The sequence below is a fragment of the Schistocerca serialis genome, chromosome 4 (genome assembly GCF_023864345.2).
Source record: "Schistocerca serialis cubense isolate TAMUIC-IGC-003099 chromosome 4, iqSchSeri2.2, whole genome shotgun sequence".
Lineage (NCBI taxonomy): Eukaryota > Metazoa > Arthropoda > Insecta > Orthoptera > Acrididae > Schistocerca > Schistocerca serialis.
This window is the reverse complement of record NC_064641.1, coordinates 221,878,094-221,892,507: the sequence shown is the minus strand read 5'-3', so window position 1 is coordinate 221,892,507 and position 14,414 is coordinate 221,878,094. Positions and strand designations below refer to the sequence as shown.

Sequence of the window (14,414 nt, the reverse complement as noted above, 5' to 3'; positions counted from 1 at the left end):
TTCGAACCAGCGACCGTAGCGGTCGCGCGGTTCCAGACTGAAGCGCCTAGGACCGCTCGGCTACACCGGCCAGCCGTGGATATCATACTTCAGGAATCCTGTCAAGGACTTAAGAGAATAATAAGCTGCGACACTGTCGCGAATAAAACAGTGACCTGAATAGAGAATAAATTTCCTTTACTTTACGTCTATGGTCACAAACTTTTTGTCAACAGATGACCGGTTTCGGTTTACAAAACAGATCTGAAGATTGCCATTATAGACCGAAACCGGTAATCTGTTGACAAAAAGTTTGTGACCATAGACGTAAAGTAAAGGAAATTTACTTATAGAATCCACGCCAAGCAGAATCTCTATTGTAGTGTGTTTGAAAAATGGAACAACACTTTATAGTCATAAGGTTTTGGCTCATCTGTGTGCATTAGTCTTCGACTACATGCATGCTCTTTGCTTCTACGTGTTTTCTAAATGATTCAGACTCTATCACCGTAACTTTCATAGAACGATGAATACTGAAACAGACTAGTTGGTCTGTGTGTTCCAGATGAAAAGAAGAAATATGAAATTAGCTCTTTATCGCTTTTTGTGTGTTAGACAGGGAATCGACTTTTACTAGCAAAGGAGTTTCGGTAGCAGATTCATTAATTTTAGAGCCTTGTTTAACGATCCTATAAAGATTAAAGACAACCTTCCGTCACAGCTCCTCGTAACTACACATTGCCCTCGTACAGGTGCAAACGCCTTGCTACGCGCTTGTGCGTGTTTCAAAATACGGCCACGAGAGCGCGCCGCTGTCCGTCATGGACGCCGTGCGCTTCGGCGCGGTCATCAAGCTTCAGTCGATCCGCAACCGTGCGCTGAAAGAGAGCAGTGTGGCTTGCGCTCCGATGTCAGTGACAAGTGCAGTGTTGTGATACGACTATCCGAAGCAACAACAGCAGCAAAATGATAGCCGAGGGCAAGACTTTCTTCCTGCGTTCTGCAGTTTTCGTTGGACTGGCGTCAGTGGTGACGACGATCATTTACTTCACGCCTGTACCAGGTGAGACACATCGAAATGACTTGACTTGTACGGAACTTGGACGCCTGTATGCTTGTTGTTCACTGAGTGTTCAGGATATTACATTCGTCATTGTTGTCAGTATGTCTGTTTCTTTTAACGAGAGTACACTAAAAGTCGTAAATACGAGCAACTAATATTGAAAGTTAGACTTATTTTTAGTACAATGATATCTTAATATAAAGTACGTCCATATTAAAATCTGGTTATCACACACAGTAGGGCTTCACGTCCAGAAATATGTTGGATAATTAATTTTAACCTCCAGAATAATTTTTTTCCAAGCACATAGAACAACATTCTGAAATGCGGTTTAAAGAAAGGCAGCAGCGAATAAATTTTATTTTGAAATTCACTCACTAGTTTTTGGAACTGTTCGTGAGCATGAAAAGTTAAATTAGCTATGTGACAGCTAAGATATAAATAACGTACTCAAAGCGCAGGGCTTGTAAATGTTACTGTTGCTCCACAACTATATTTAATAAAGGTGCCAAATATAACGCACATGTGAGACTCAGTACTTTGTTAATCCGAGCGAATGGACTAACAACTAAAGTAAAGTGCAATAGCCCCCCATTCTTTTACCTTGTTATTAGGGAACTGTACATGGTCCAGATTTTTGCTCGAGCACCAGAAACGTTTTTACAATTGAATTAACAGTGCCAAAAGTGAATCTTCTCTTTCGCCCAAAATTTTGGTGAAGATGCCAAATTTTGTTCCAATCGCAGTTAATTGTCTTATAAGTCGGAAAGTACCGCTGATAAATCTCGATCACGTACTGTTTTAAGAATTTTTATTCTCCTATGCTTCATATTTTATAACTACTAGACTGTGTGAGAATGGCGAATGTCGACGAGTCTGCGTTAGGCACAATACTGAACACTAATGCAGAGCTTTCCTTCGTATAGTTTGCACGATGCATTTGTGACACTGGCCTCTTGAAACTGTTGGTTCCACTTGTCTGTGCTGTGCCACTGAGCAGGGTTACATGTATCTGTGATAGTCTGCTCCTGAACGTCAATCTGTGAGTCTGTGCTCCAGAACCTGCAAACCTTCCTTCAGGCGTGGGCGTACTTGTCGCTTCCTGCGGTATCTGCGTGTGACTGCAGAGTCCGCGCGCACTGTTGTGAGTTGCCGGGTTATCCCGATGCAGACAGAAAACCGGTTACAAGTCGTTTTCTTTTTCTCTCATTTTTTGCGTTACTTTAGCGTTCTGTCAACAGCAAACTTTTTGTGTCAGAATTCACGTGTCTGTCGTTCGCTTGCAACAAGCTCTGCCGATATTTCCGACTGCGACAAAACCAATTTTAAAAAGAAACTATATTGTGAATTTTAAAATCACCCCAGCTCCATTCGCAGGAACATCCGGTTCATAATAGAGATACAGAAAGATGACGTCTGCCTTTTTGATTAGGTGGAAGAATGATGGTTCTTTGGGGCATTCAGTTTATCGTAAGCCTACTCGTAACGATTTGTACTTACAATCGAGTTGACATCACCCGTCACGAACTATGACTGTACTTAAAACATTGCGCGCAAAACTCACGCAGTCTCTGGTCCAGATAGTTTTCCTAAAGAGCTGCCCACCTAAAGACAGTATTCAGGGAAAGTGGATATGCTACCCAGCAGATCAACGTGGCACTATCAGTTAAAACCAAGAAACCGGAAACGGACGAAGAGGATAGAACACCGGCAAAATCTCTAGCTTTTCTTCCTTTTATTGGCAATACTTCGTTTAAAACAGCAACAATTCTCCATAAATTTAAGATGACAGTGGTTTTTCGCCAGTATCTGCGATTACAGATTTTTCTGGGGTCAGTAAAGGACAAATTTTTACTGAGTAAGACTGGAATTTACAAATTACCTTGCCAGTGTGGAAGAATGCTGTACTCGCCTTTTGCAACCAAGTCTGCTAATGCTAAACGTTGTATGTCGACCGGGATTTCAATGGAGTATGATAAAACAATACTTTTGTATGAATGTGTGATATCTGTTCTTTCGAGTACATCCAGAAAATCTTCTCGTAGGTCCCTAAGAGGATCCTCTCAGTCCTTACCCATAAGTCTATAATCCTTAGCACCTATCGGACTGTTTATAACTTTTTATAGTGTAAACGTCGCACGCTTCACAAAACGAAAAAACGTACCACAATATGACTACAGTATCAATGAATCGCAATTATCAGAATCAGTGAACCCATACAAATACTTGAGTGTCAGTTTGTAAGAACATGAAATGGAACGATTACATAGGCTAAGTTGTAGTCAAAGCAGGTGTCAGACTTAGGTAAATTTGTAAGATACTTAGAATAAGCAATCAATCTACAAAAGATAATACTTACAGAACACTCGTGCAACCCTTTTTAGAATATTACTCAAGTGAGTGGGACTCGTATCAAATAAGACTAACGGGGGAATTGAGCGCACACAATTAACGATATCTCGCACGAGGCAGTGCAGCTAATCGAACTTCTTTGTGTATTACTGCATGTGCTGATGGAATATTGAGAAACGTGCACTATCTAATCAAAAGTATCCTGACATCGTATTAGCGGACGTGAATATGGGATGTGCCTACCTTTCGCTTTTGTGACTTCTTGAACTCTACTGGGGTTTCAACGAGGAGCCTGAATGCCTGTGGAGAAGTGGCAGCCCATTCTCCCTCAAGAGCCGAAACCAGACAAGGCAGTGATGTTGGACACTGGCGTCTGGAGTGAAGTCAACGGCCTAACTCATCCCAAAGCTCTTGTATTGGGGATTGAGGCTTTGGACAGGACAGTCCTTTTCAGGAATGATACTGTCCACAGACCACTGCCTCACACAGGCTACTTTACAAGAGGACGCATGGTCAAGCTGATACCAGCAATAATCGCCTCCGAAGTGTTCCTATACTGAACGCAGCACACAATGGTATCAAATTTTATGTATGTGGGTGCACAGCTTCCAAAAATTTCCTTAAAAAAAGAAAGTCGTCCGTTATAGACTTTATACAAGATCCAAAGATACAGCCTACAACGGGCAGTATTTTCTTTTACTCTCAAATGTGTTCATATCTTACCGCATTCAGCGTTTCCTTAACACCCCACCCCCAATATCGTAAAAACTTCCTCCGTACTTCACTGTTGGCACTACATCGCCCCACAGTATAGGGTGATCCATCATACCAAGTCAGTCATTTCTGGTCATCCACTGTCCAGTGAAATGAAATGTCGTTTGGTTAGGGCCTTCCGTCGGGTAGACCAGTCGCCTGGTGCAAGTGTTTTGAGCTGACGCCACTTCGGCGACTTGCATGTCGACGGGGATCAGATGCTGAAGAAGACAACACAACACCCAGTCCCTGAGAGGAGAAAATCGCCAACCCAGCCGGTAATCTAACCCAGGCCCCTTAGCATGGCATTCCGTCATGCTGACCACTCAGCTATCGAGCTGTCCAGTGATGTCACTGTTTAGATCATCTCAAGTATTGATTAGCACTGACTACAGAAATTTGAAGCTTCTGATGAGCTGCTCGACAATTGTGCCCCACACTTTTTTAACTCCTAGCTCAACTTCTGGTAGCATTTGGGAATTCCCTTCCGCTGATTTCGTGCGACTTTTTACAACCATTATCCACAATGATCGACGGTCCCTGGCTGTATGTACGTGATATCTGACTGGTCATGGTTTAGCCTTGGATGCTCCTTCGCATTCCCTATTCACAATCACATCACCAACAGTCTGCTTGGATAACTTTACATAGGTGACTGGTCCACGTTCGAAGTCTCTGAGCTCTTCTGAACGGCCCATTCTGCTGTTTCTGCTGCTCTACTGAGAACACAGTACCTCGCCCCCCCCCCCCTCCCACCTCCTTTTATACTGGCGAGTCGTCCTCTCGTGACATATAGTGGTAATTTCCCGTTACGTAGGGGGGTCCGGATACTTTTTATCAGATCGGATGTATAACGTGAATTTAACTGAGTGAGGGTCGTCTGATAAAACATTAAATATCTAATTTGTGTTATTTAAATAATCATTTATTGTATGGTGTGTAGTATTAAGTGGCTGCTTCAATTGCGTTTTTTTTAATATTTTGGTTTTAGTTATCTTTTTCATTTCTTGGGGTATTTATTCTACAACTGGATTGTCTGGTAAAAAACAATTTTAAGTTTTTTGTTTAATTTCTGATCCTTGTACCATGGCCATGAATGGAGTTCGTGCCGTAATAATTACTAATATTTTGTTAATGTGCATAATGGGGAAATGTGCTCAGATAATAGTGGATTCGTATCCCCAATTTTTAAGCAAATTTTTACAATGGCCCCAATTATTGCTTTTGTTATTGTCTTGAGGTCCTTTTATGTAGTCTGAATATTGTGAGAATACTTTATGCACTTGATTACACATAAAATAACATAGTTAAGGATTGAGCTTACTGCTAACTCTGAAGTTAAGACCGAAATTTCAATAACATAATCGTCTAGGAAACAGCAAATATCTACAGGGTGTACATAAAGTTCGGGAACACTTTCAATTATTTATTGCACAAGAACTAAACATTGTACAGATGTCATACATATTGCGTTTTGAAGAGAAACTCTGAAAGAGATTTTTTTTTGTTTTACAAACATTCGATATGTGAACCATGAGTGACCCGGCAGACGTCAATACGGTAATCGAATTCTTGCCATACCCGTCCCAGCATGGCATCGTCGACTGTAGCAGTCGCTTCCCGTATTCTAGAGGGGGTGCATACACCAGATCTTTAATGTGTCCCCACAGAAAAAAGTCGCACGGAGTGAGATCTGGTAATCCGGGAGGCCATTTCATGAAACAGCTGTCCCCTTCTGTAGCACGGTGGATCCACCGATGCGGCAGCTCCGTGTTCAGGCACCCACGAACTTCACGATGAAAATGGGGTGGAACCCCATCCTGTTGAAACATGAACGCAGAGTCCGATTTCATTTGAGGCATCAGCCATTGCTGCAACATGTCCAAGTAGGAATATCCAGTGACAGTGCTCTCGGCGAAGAAGAATGGCCTGTACAGTTTTCGCCGTCACAAGGCACGAAAAACATTTACCTTTGGGGAATCACGCTAAAATTCAATACATTCGTGTGGATGCTTTGTATCCCAGATTAGACAATTATGCCTGTTCACTTTCCCATTAGTGTGAAAAGTGGCTTCGTCGCTAAAAATTAAGCGACCAACAATGCCATCCCCATCCTCATTCAGTTGTTGCAACTGCGAACAAAACTCACAAAGCTTGACTTTGTCATCGTCATTGAGCTTCTGCACTAGCTCCAATTTGAATGGTTTCATAGACAGCTTCTGTCGCAGGACTTCCCACACTGTCATTGGAGCCATTTCGAGTTCATCGGATCCACGACGGACCGATTTCTTAGGACTCCTTATGAATGTCTGTCGTACGCGCTCCACATTCACTTCACTCACACTGGGACGTCCGCTTCTTGTTGCCGAGTACAAGTAACCTGTCGTAACGAATTAGTTGTGCCAGTAGTAAATGGCCTTCCTTGTTGGTGGCTTCTTACTGTGCTTAGTTTTCAACATCCGTTGAACTCCAACACACAGAAAGCTCGCTCTGCACCTGAATTCGCCATGTTTACGACTAGCCCTGACTATCGGCGAATTACCTAACTACGCTGTGGCAGTATACATGAAAAAAACTTTCAGGGTTTCTCTTCAAAATGACATATCTGTACAATGTTTGGTTCTTGTGCCATAAATAATTGAAAGTGTTCTCCGACTTTATGTACACCCTGTATATCATGAGGGTAGGGTGAGAAGTTCAGAAATAGCAGCGAAAGGCTATAGTTTAGGTACAAAAGTATTTACAGTCGATGTAGTTCCCTCTTAAGTCAATACATGTACTTAGTCTAACACCAGCCACTCCAGCGATATGGAGACGGAGTCAGAGTGGCGACGACATTGTTTGGATGACTCATAGATCATCCTAAGGCAGCTACAATTGTAGTAGCCACGTAAAATACGTTACGTGGGATGAAATACATACCCGGCAAGTCATTCGGATCGAACTGTTCGGATTTCGTTACTAAAGCCAAATTCACACAAGACTCTTGGCTACAGAAATTACATCGCTCTCTGGATTTGTACTTGGGTTTGAGACTCTGCTGTATTGTGTGTTTTGTTGTGATAGACTATTCTGTCTTCGTTCGTTGGTACTGATTCACACTCGCTGCATTTTCAGCTATCGGTCTGGTGTCAATCTCGGTTTCCACATGCTGGGTCGCGGCAGTGATCGGTCCAGTTGACGACACTCAACATTGCCCAACTTTTGTCCGATGAGCATGCTCAATCCTCCAATTACGATTCTAGAAGTTCTGCGTAACTCCTTCATTTGGCTCAAAATGTTATCCAACCATAAATTTCTTAAGATATCCGACTTTATGGAATTCAGAGTGTGCTAAATCCGATGATAGAAGTGGATTTTATAATAATTCTTACTTCAAAAGTGCCAGTTTTATCATTTGGAAAGCATAATTGTGGCCAGATTAATGTAACCAGTGAAAAATGTCTCTTGTATTCCTGGCCTCTTCTAACTTATTCTAATCTGAGTGGTTCAGAAGACTTTGGTAGAATGTGTTAGTTCTAGTTCTATACAATATCTATACCTACACCCCGTAAGAAACATTGCAGTATGTGGTGGAGGGTGCTTCTGCTACCTCTTCTTCCCCCCTCCCCCTTCCCTGTTCCATTTAGGAATGGTGCGTGGGAAGAACGCCTGTCGGTAAGCCTCCGTATTAGCTCTAATTTCTCGTATTTTCTCATCGTGGTCATTTCGAGAGATGTATGTGGGAGGAAGTGATATGTTGTCCTAGTCTTCCCGGAAAGTCCTCTGTCGAAGTTCCAGTAGTAAACCTCGTCGTGACGCACAACGCTTCTCTTCGAATCGATCTCACGGTGGAACGCGCCGCTCTTCGTTGGATCTTCTCTATCTCTTCTACCAGCCCTAACTGGTAAGGGCCCCACACTGATGAACAATACTCAAGAATCGGTTGCACAAACATCTTGTAAGCCACCACCTTAGTGGCTCATTTACATTTTCTTAAGATTTTTCTTACGAATCTCAATTCGGCAATTGCTTTTCCTACTATTTGTTTTATGTGTCACCCCACTTAAGGTCACTCTGGATAGTTTCCTCTAGATATTTTGCGTTAGATACTGTTTCCAGAAATTTGTCATAAATAGTGTAGTTGTGCAGCAGTGGATTTCTTTTCCTATCTATAATATGTTACATTTATTTAGGTTGAGGGTCAACAGCTTGAGCCTGCACCACTTATCAATTCTCTACAGGTCGTTCTGCAAATCGATACTGTCTTCTGGCGTTGCTGCTTTTTATACAGAACCGTACTATCGGCGAACAGTCTTAAGGAGCTTCCGATGCTTTGTACTGTATCATTCATGTATACTTTAAACAGTAACGGTCCTGTCACACTTCCTTGGGAAATTAGCTTTACAGCTGTCGATTTTGTTTCTTTAAGAGCGACGTGTTGAGTTTTATCTGCAAGGAAGTTCTGAATCTAGTCGCACCTCTGGTCCGATACTCGGTAAGCTCGTATTTTTTTCACTAAATGACAGTGCGGAAACTGTCAAATGCCTTCCTGAAGACAAGTAACACTGCATCAACCTGAGCGCTATGGATTTCACTGAGGAACAGTAAGACCTGAATTTCGCAAGATCTCTATTTGTGGAATCCATGTTGATTTTATAGAGGAGATTTTCGCTCTCCCCCAAAAATCATAATCCTTAAACAAAAATATCCCTAAATTCTATAACAGATTGACGTCAGCGATATAGGTCTATAATTCCGTTATTGAAAATAGAAATGACCTCGCTAGGTACCCGTCGGTGCTCCATCTATTTAAGATAAACTGCTGCTAGAAGGGGAGCAAGTTGTTCCGCATAAGCTTTGCAGAACCTCATAGGTATCCCACCGGGTCCTGATGACTTTCCACTACTAAGCGGCTGCAGTTCCTTTTCTATTCCACGATCTGTTATCTCAATATCTGTCATTTTGGCGTTCGTACAATGATTTCAAAGAGGGACCGTCTTACGATCTTCGGCTGCGAAACATTTTCAGAAGACCGAATTCAGTATTTTGGCCATCTCTTTGTTATCTTCAGTTTCACTGTGTCAATGAATAGAGGATTTCAGGAACGACTTACTGATTTTACGTACGACCGAAACTTCTTAGGACAATTACTCAATCCGGCCGTGGTGGCCGAGCGGCTCTAGGCGCTTTAGTTTGGAAACGTGCGACCGCTAGGGTCGCAGGTTCGAATCCTGCCTCGGGCATGGATGTGTGTGATGTCCTTAGGTAAGTTAGGTTTAGGTAGTTCTAAGTTGTAGGGTACTGATGACCTCAGATGTTAAGTCCCATAATGCTCAGACCCATTTGAACCATTTTGAACTATTACTCAGATCGTTTGACAAAATTTTACTTTCAGTCACTGAACTCTCCTCTCATTGCTCACCTTACGCTCATTTTCGCTATGTTATGTCATCGCCTTTCTTGTAGCGTATGACACTTCAGTTCGTTAAGCGTCTTCGTAACGCTTTCGCGGCACTAAACGATCCTCTGACGAAATGCGCCGTCCGTCGTTAGATCTTTTCTCTCTCCTCTGTTAATCCTACTTGGTAAGGGACCCAAACTGATGAACAGAAAAGAATCCCCCGAACGAACGTCTTGTAAGCCACTTCCTTCGTCAATGAATTCCATTTCCATAAGATTCTCCCATTTAATTTTAGCGTGGTATCTGTTTTTCCAACTACACTACTTGCCATTAAAATTGCTACACCAAGAAGAAATGCAGATGATTAATGGGTATTCATTGGACAAATATATTATACTAGAACTGACATGTGATGACATTTTCACGCAATTTGGGTGCATAGATCCTGAGAAATCAGTACCCAGAACAACCACCTCTGGCCGTAATAACGGCCTTGATACGCCTGGGCATTGAGTCAAACAGAGCTTGGATGGCGTGTACAGGTACAGCTGCCCATGCAGCTTCAGCACGATACCACAATTTATCAACAGTAATGGCTGGTGTATTGTGACGAGCCAGTTGCTCGGCCACCATTGACAAGATGTTTTCAATTGGTGAGAGATCTGGAGAATGTGCTGGCCAGGGCAGCAGTCGAACATTTTCTGTATCCAGAAAGGCCCGTACAGGACCTGCAACATGCGGTCGTCCATTATCCTGCTGAAATGTAGGGTTTCGCGGGGATCGAATGAAGGGTAGAGCCACGGGTCGTAACACATCTGAAATGTAACGTCCACTGTTCAAAGTGCCGTCAATGCGAACAAGAGGTGACCCAGACGTGTAACCAATGGTACCACATACCATCACGCCGGGTGATACGCCAGTATAGCGATGACGAATACACGCTTCCAATGTGCATTCACCGTGATGTCGCCAAACACGATGCGACCATCATGATACTGTAACCAGAACCTGGATTCATCCGAAAAAATGACGTTTTGCCATTCTTGTACCCAGGTTCGTCGTTGAGTACACCATCGCAGGCGCTCCTGTCTGTGATGCAGCGTCAAGGGTAACCGCAGCCATGGTCTCCGAGCTGATGGTCCATGCTGCTGCAAACGTCGTCGAACTGTTCGTGCAAATGGTTGTTGTCTTGCAAACGTCCCCATCTGTTGACTCAGGGATCGAGACGTGGCTGCACGATCCGTTACAGCCATGCGGATAAGATGCCTGTCATCTCGATTGCTAGTAATATGACGTCGTTGGGATCCAGCACGGCGTTCCGTATTACCCTCCTGAACCCACCGATTCCATATTCTGCTAACAGTCATTGGATTTCTACCAACGCGATCAGCAGTGTCGCGATACGATAAACCGCAATCACGATAGGCTACAATCCGACCTTTATCAAAGTCGGATACGTGATGGTATGCATTTCTCCTCCTTACACGAGGCATCACAACAACGTTTCACCAGGCAACGCCGGTCAACTGCTGTCTGTGTATGAGAAATCGGTTGGAAACTTTTGTCATATCAGCACGTTGTAGGCGTCGCCACCGGCGTGAACCTTGTGTGAATGCTCTGAAAAGCTAATCATTTGCATATCACAGCATCTTTTTCCTGTCGGTTAAATTTCGCGTCTGTAGCACGTCATCTTCGTGGTGTAGCAATTTTAATGGCCAGTAGTGTATATCATTTGGTCATCCCACTTTAGGTTGCTCCAGATGGCTGCGAGATATTTTACTGTAGTTACTGCTTCTATTTATTTGTCGTCAATAGTCTAATCAAACTGTAGTGGATCATTTCGTCTGTTTACGGGCAATACGTTACATACATTTACGTTCTGGGTCACCTGCCAGTCCCTGCACCAATCACCGATCCTCTGCAGATCCCATCGTACCCTTTCGCCAAGGCTTCAGAACCCTTCCGATGCCTCGAGTCACTTGTATGTTTCTAGGCCCTCATCGGCCTTCCGCGCAGCAATGGTGGCACTTAGCCAGCGCACCCCAGTCACATCTGATGCTAGCGCTCAATTAAAATTTAACTGTCTGCCGATCCAAAGGCCTTATTAAAAAGCGATTTGGACCAATTAATCTAGAATTCAATAGTCCACACATTAATGATATGTCCCACTGTCTTTCCCTCTCTTACTCTACTGGTTTAACTACGTAGCTCAAGTAGTAATCAATGAGTGTGGTCAGTGAGAGCACATCACTGCTACGTCTCAACAGTACTATTTCAAAAGTCCATATAAAGGAAATTTCTGCACAGATCAAGGTAACAGTTTACTTATGTTGCTATGCAACATTACAAATGCACCGGCGGAAAAAACGAAAGACCAAAAAAATATTAGTGGTTAGTTATGAAAGGTCTGTAACACATTTGTCTAGGAAATATACGTGATTAACATAGCAAGATCACAGATTAATGTAAGCGCGAGATAAGCCGTTGTACATGTGAAATGTTGGTACATCTGGCGATCAAGCAGGCCAAGGCAATATGTCGACACTCTGTAGAGGATGGTGGGTTACAATAGCAATATGTGGCCGAGCGTTATTCTGTTGGAAAACACTCCCTAGAACGCTGTTCACGAATGGCTGACGTACAATTTTGCAGTCAGCATGTGTCGCATAATCAAGAGAGTGCTCCTGCTCCCATATGAAATCGCATCCCAATCATAACTCCAGGTGCAGATCCAGTGTGTCCAATGCACAACCATGACTGGCATCGAGGCAGAATCAGCTTTCATCAGAAAACAGAACAGACCTCCACCCTGCCCCCCAACGAGTTCTCGCTTGACACCACTGAAGGTGCAAATGGTGGTGGTTTGGGGTCGGTGGAATGCACACTACAGGGCGTCCTTTGTAACAGTTCGTTGTGTCACTGTGGTGCCAACTGCTGCTGAAATTGCTGCTGCAGTTGCAGTTATAATGCGACAGAGCGACAGGCCGAACACGATGGTCTTCCCTCTCGGTGGTGCCGCGTGGCCGTCCGGAGCCCAGTATTTTTTGCGACTGTTCATTCTTGTGACCATCGCTGGCAGCAATCATGTACAGTGCCCATTCCTGCCAAGACTTTTTGCAGTATCGCATAAGGAACAGCCAGCTTCTTTTAGCCCTGTTACACGACCTCGATCAAACTCAGTGGGGTGTTGGTAAAAGCGCCTTTGTCGCATTAAAGGCATTCTTGACTAACATCAAAATACCACGTCCAGTCTCGAAGGTAGCTATCGTTCACGACCGTTACGGTGAGTATTTGAAGCAAACTTGATTTGCGTCGTCATAGTGACGATACTAGCGCTGGTCGTATGCGACTGGCGCAAAATTTGAATAGAAATCATGTCAGATGTAGGAACACGCCTACCAACTTTCATTTATGTCGCATGACTCCTTCTTGGGGTAGTGATTTTTTTCCGCCAATGTAAAAAAAGAAAACATAATTTTATCGATTTCTATGTCATTTCTGTGACAAACTTTCTACGGTTACATGCAACATAATTACCACAAGACGAAACTGAAAGTTAGAAGCCGATTTTCTCTCTAGAAGTTACATGTTAAGGTCTGATTCGATTTTACTAGCTTGATCGAATATGGATTTACACGAATTGTCTTTGGAAACCAACTCTTTCCAGTTTAATCAACAAAACGGATTTCTCTTCATTTAAATGTGGGAAATAGGTAACTTCTTGTTCAGTCTAATATTTCTTCTCCTTAGCTGTCAAGATTATTTAACATTTTTAAAAGCGAGAAGGAACATCCAACTCAGGCATACGTAAATAACATTTCAAAGTTTCCGTGTGGACGAAATAGATTATGGAATGGAAATCCATCACCAGGAACCATATTTCCAGAATCGATATTGGGGTGTTTACATGACCAACCGAAAACGGCACTGGAAAATTAGTTTACGGAAACCATATTTTAGAACATAGTAACGGAGAATTTTTCTTCACACAGCTTTAATTAGAGACCTCTGTGCTAAGCGAAAAAAATCAAAATATGAAATACCTGAGACTGCGAGAAAGTTGTTATTCTAACAAAATGCGTGTAATGTTTGCTGAGACCTCAACGCTACAAAATGGCCGTATCTCGATTTCTGAATAATGGACAATGACCTGAACTTTCTCCGGTAAATTAAGAAAAGATAATGACGCCATGCGATGATCAGTATTACCATCCCACGAAGGTGTTGTCCGGAGCGTGATTGCTTGCATTGTTTTGAGATATGGCAGTGAAACATGACGAAGTACAAAGATAGGAACAATGCAAAAGTTGCAGTATCCCAGCTGCATCAGCTCCAAATGACAACCGAGACAGACCAGCATAGGGCGTGTTAAGTTGCAGGATTGGGATTTATTAAATTGTGTTCACCACGAAATAGGGGAGAGAATGTCACGGATACGATAAGCAAGTCTGGGTAGCAACCACTAAAACAAAGGCCTTTATCATTGTGGCGAAATATTTTTTCGAAATTTCAATCGCCAACTTTCCCCTCCGAATTCCAAAATATATTGTTGATTCCCACTGATGTAGAGAGAAATGACCTTCACGACAAAATAAGAAATCAGAGCTCGCACGGAAAGGTGTCCGTGTTCATTTTCCCCACGTTCCGTTATTTAGTGGAATGGTAGATAAATAGTTCTAAAATGGTTCTATGCACCCTCTGCCCGAAGCTTAAGTGTAAAATGTCGATTAATCATCTAGATGTACATTTGGCAAGTTCGTGCTACATGCTATTTGTTTAGAGATCTTAAGATAAAATATTTGTTGCTACTCGTGACAAGTACTCTAGACTGAACAAGGAAGAAGATTGGACTCGTTAGAGTTTACTCTCTAAATTCAACGAGGT

The 14,414-nt window shown here is 42.9% G+C and overlaps 1 protein-coding gene across 1 annotated transcript in view; it reads left to right on the top strand.

Annotated features, from left to right (window-relative positions):
* The first annotated feature begins 852 nt into the window (after positions 1–852).
* LOC126474883 (uncharacterized) overlaps positions 853–14,414 on the top strand; it is a 409,432-nt gene continuing 395,870 nt past the window's right edge. Inside the window, exon 1 of the mRNA XM_050102374.1 lies at positions 853–1,042. Coding sequence (XP_049958331.1) covers positions 946–1,042 — 97 coding nt within the window. The 5' untranslated portion in view covers positions 853–945. The remainder of the gene's footprint in view (positions 1,043–14,414) is intronic.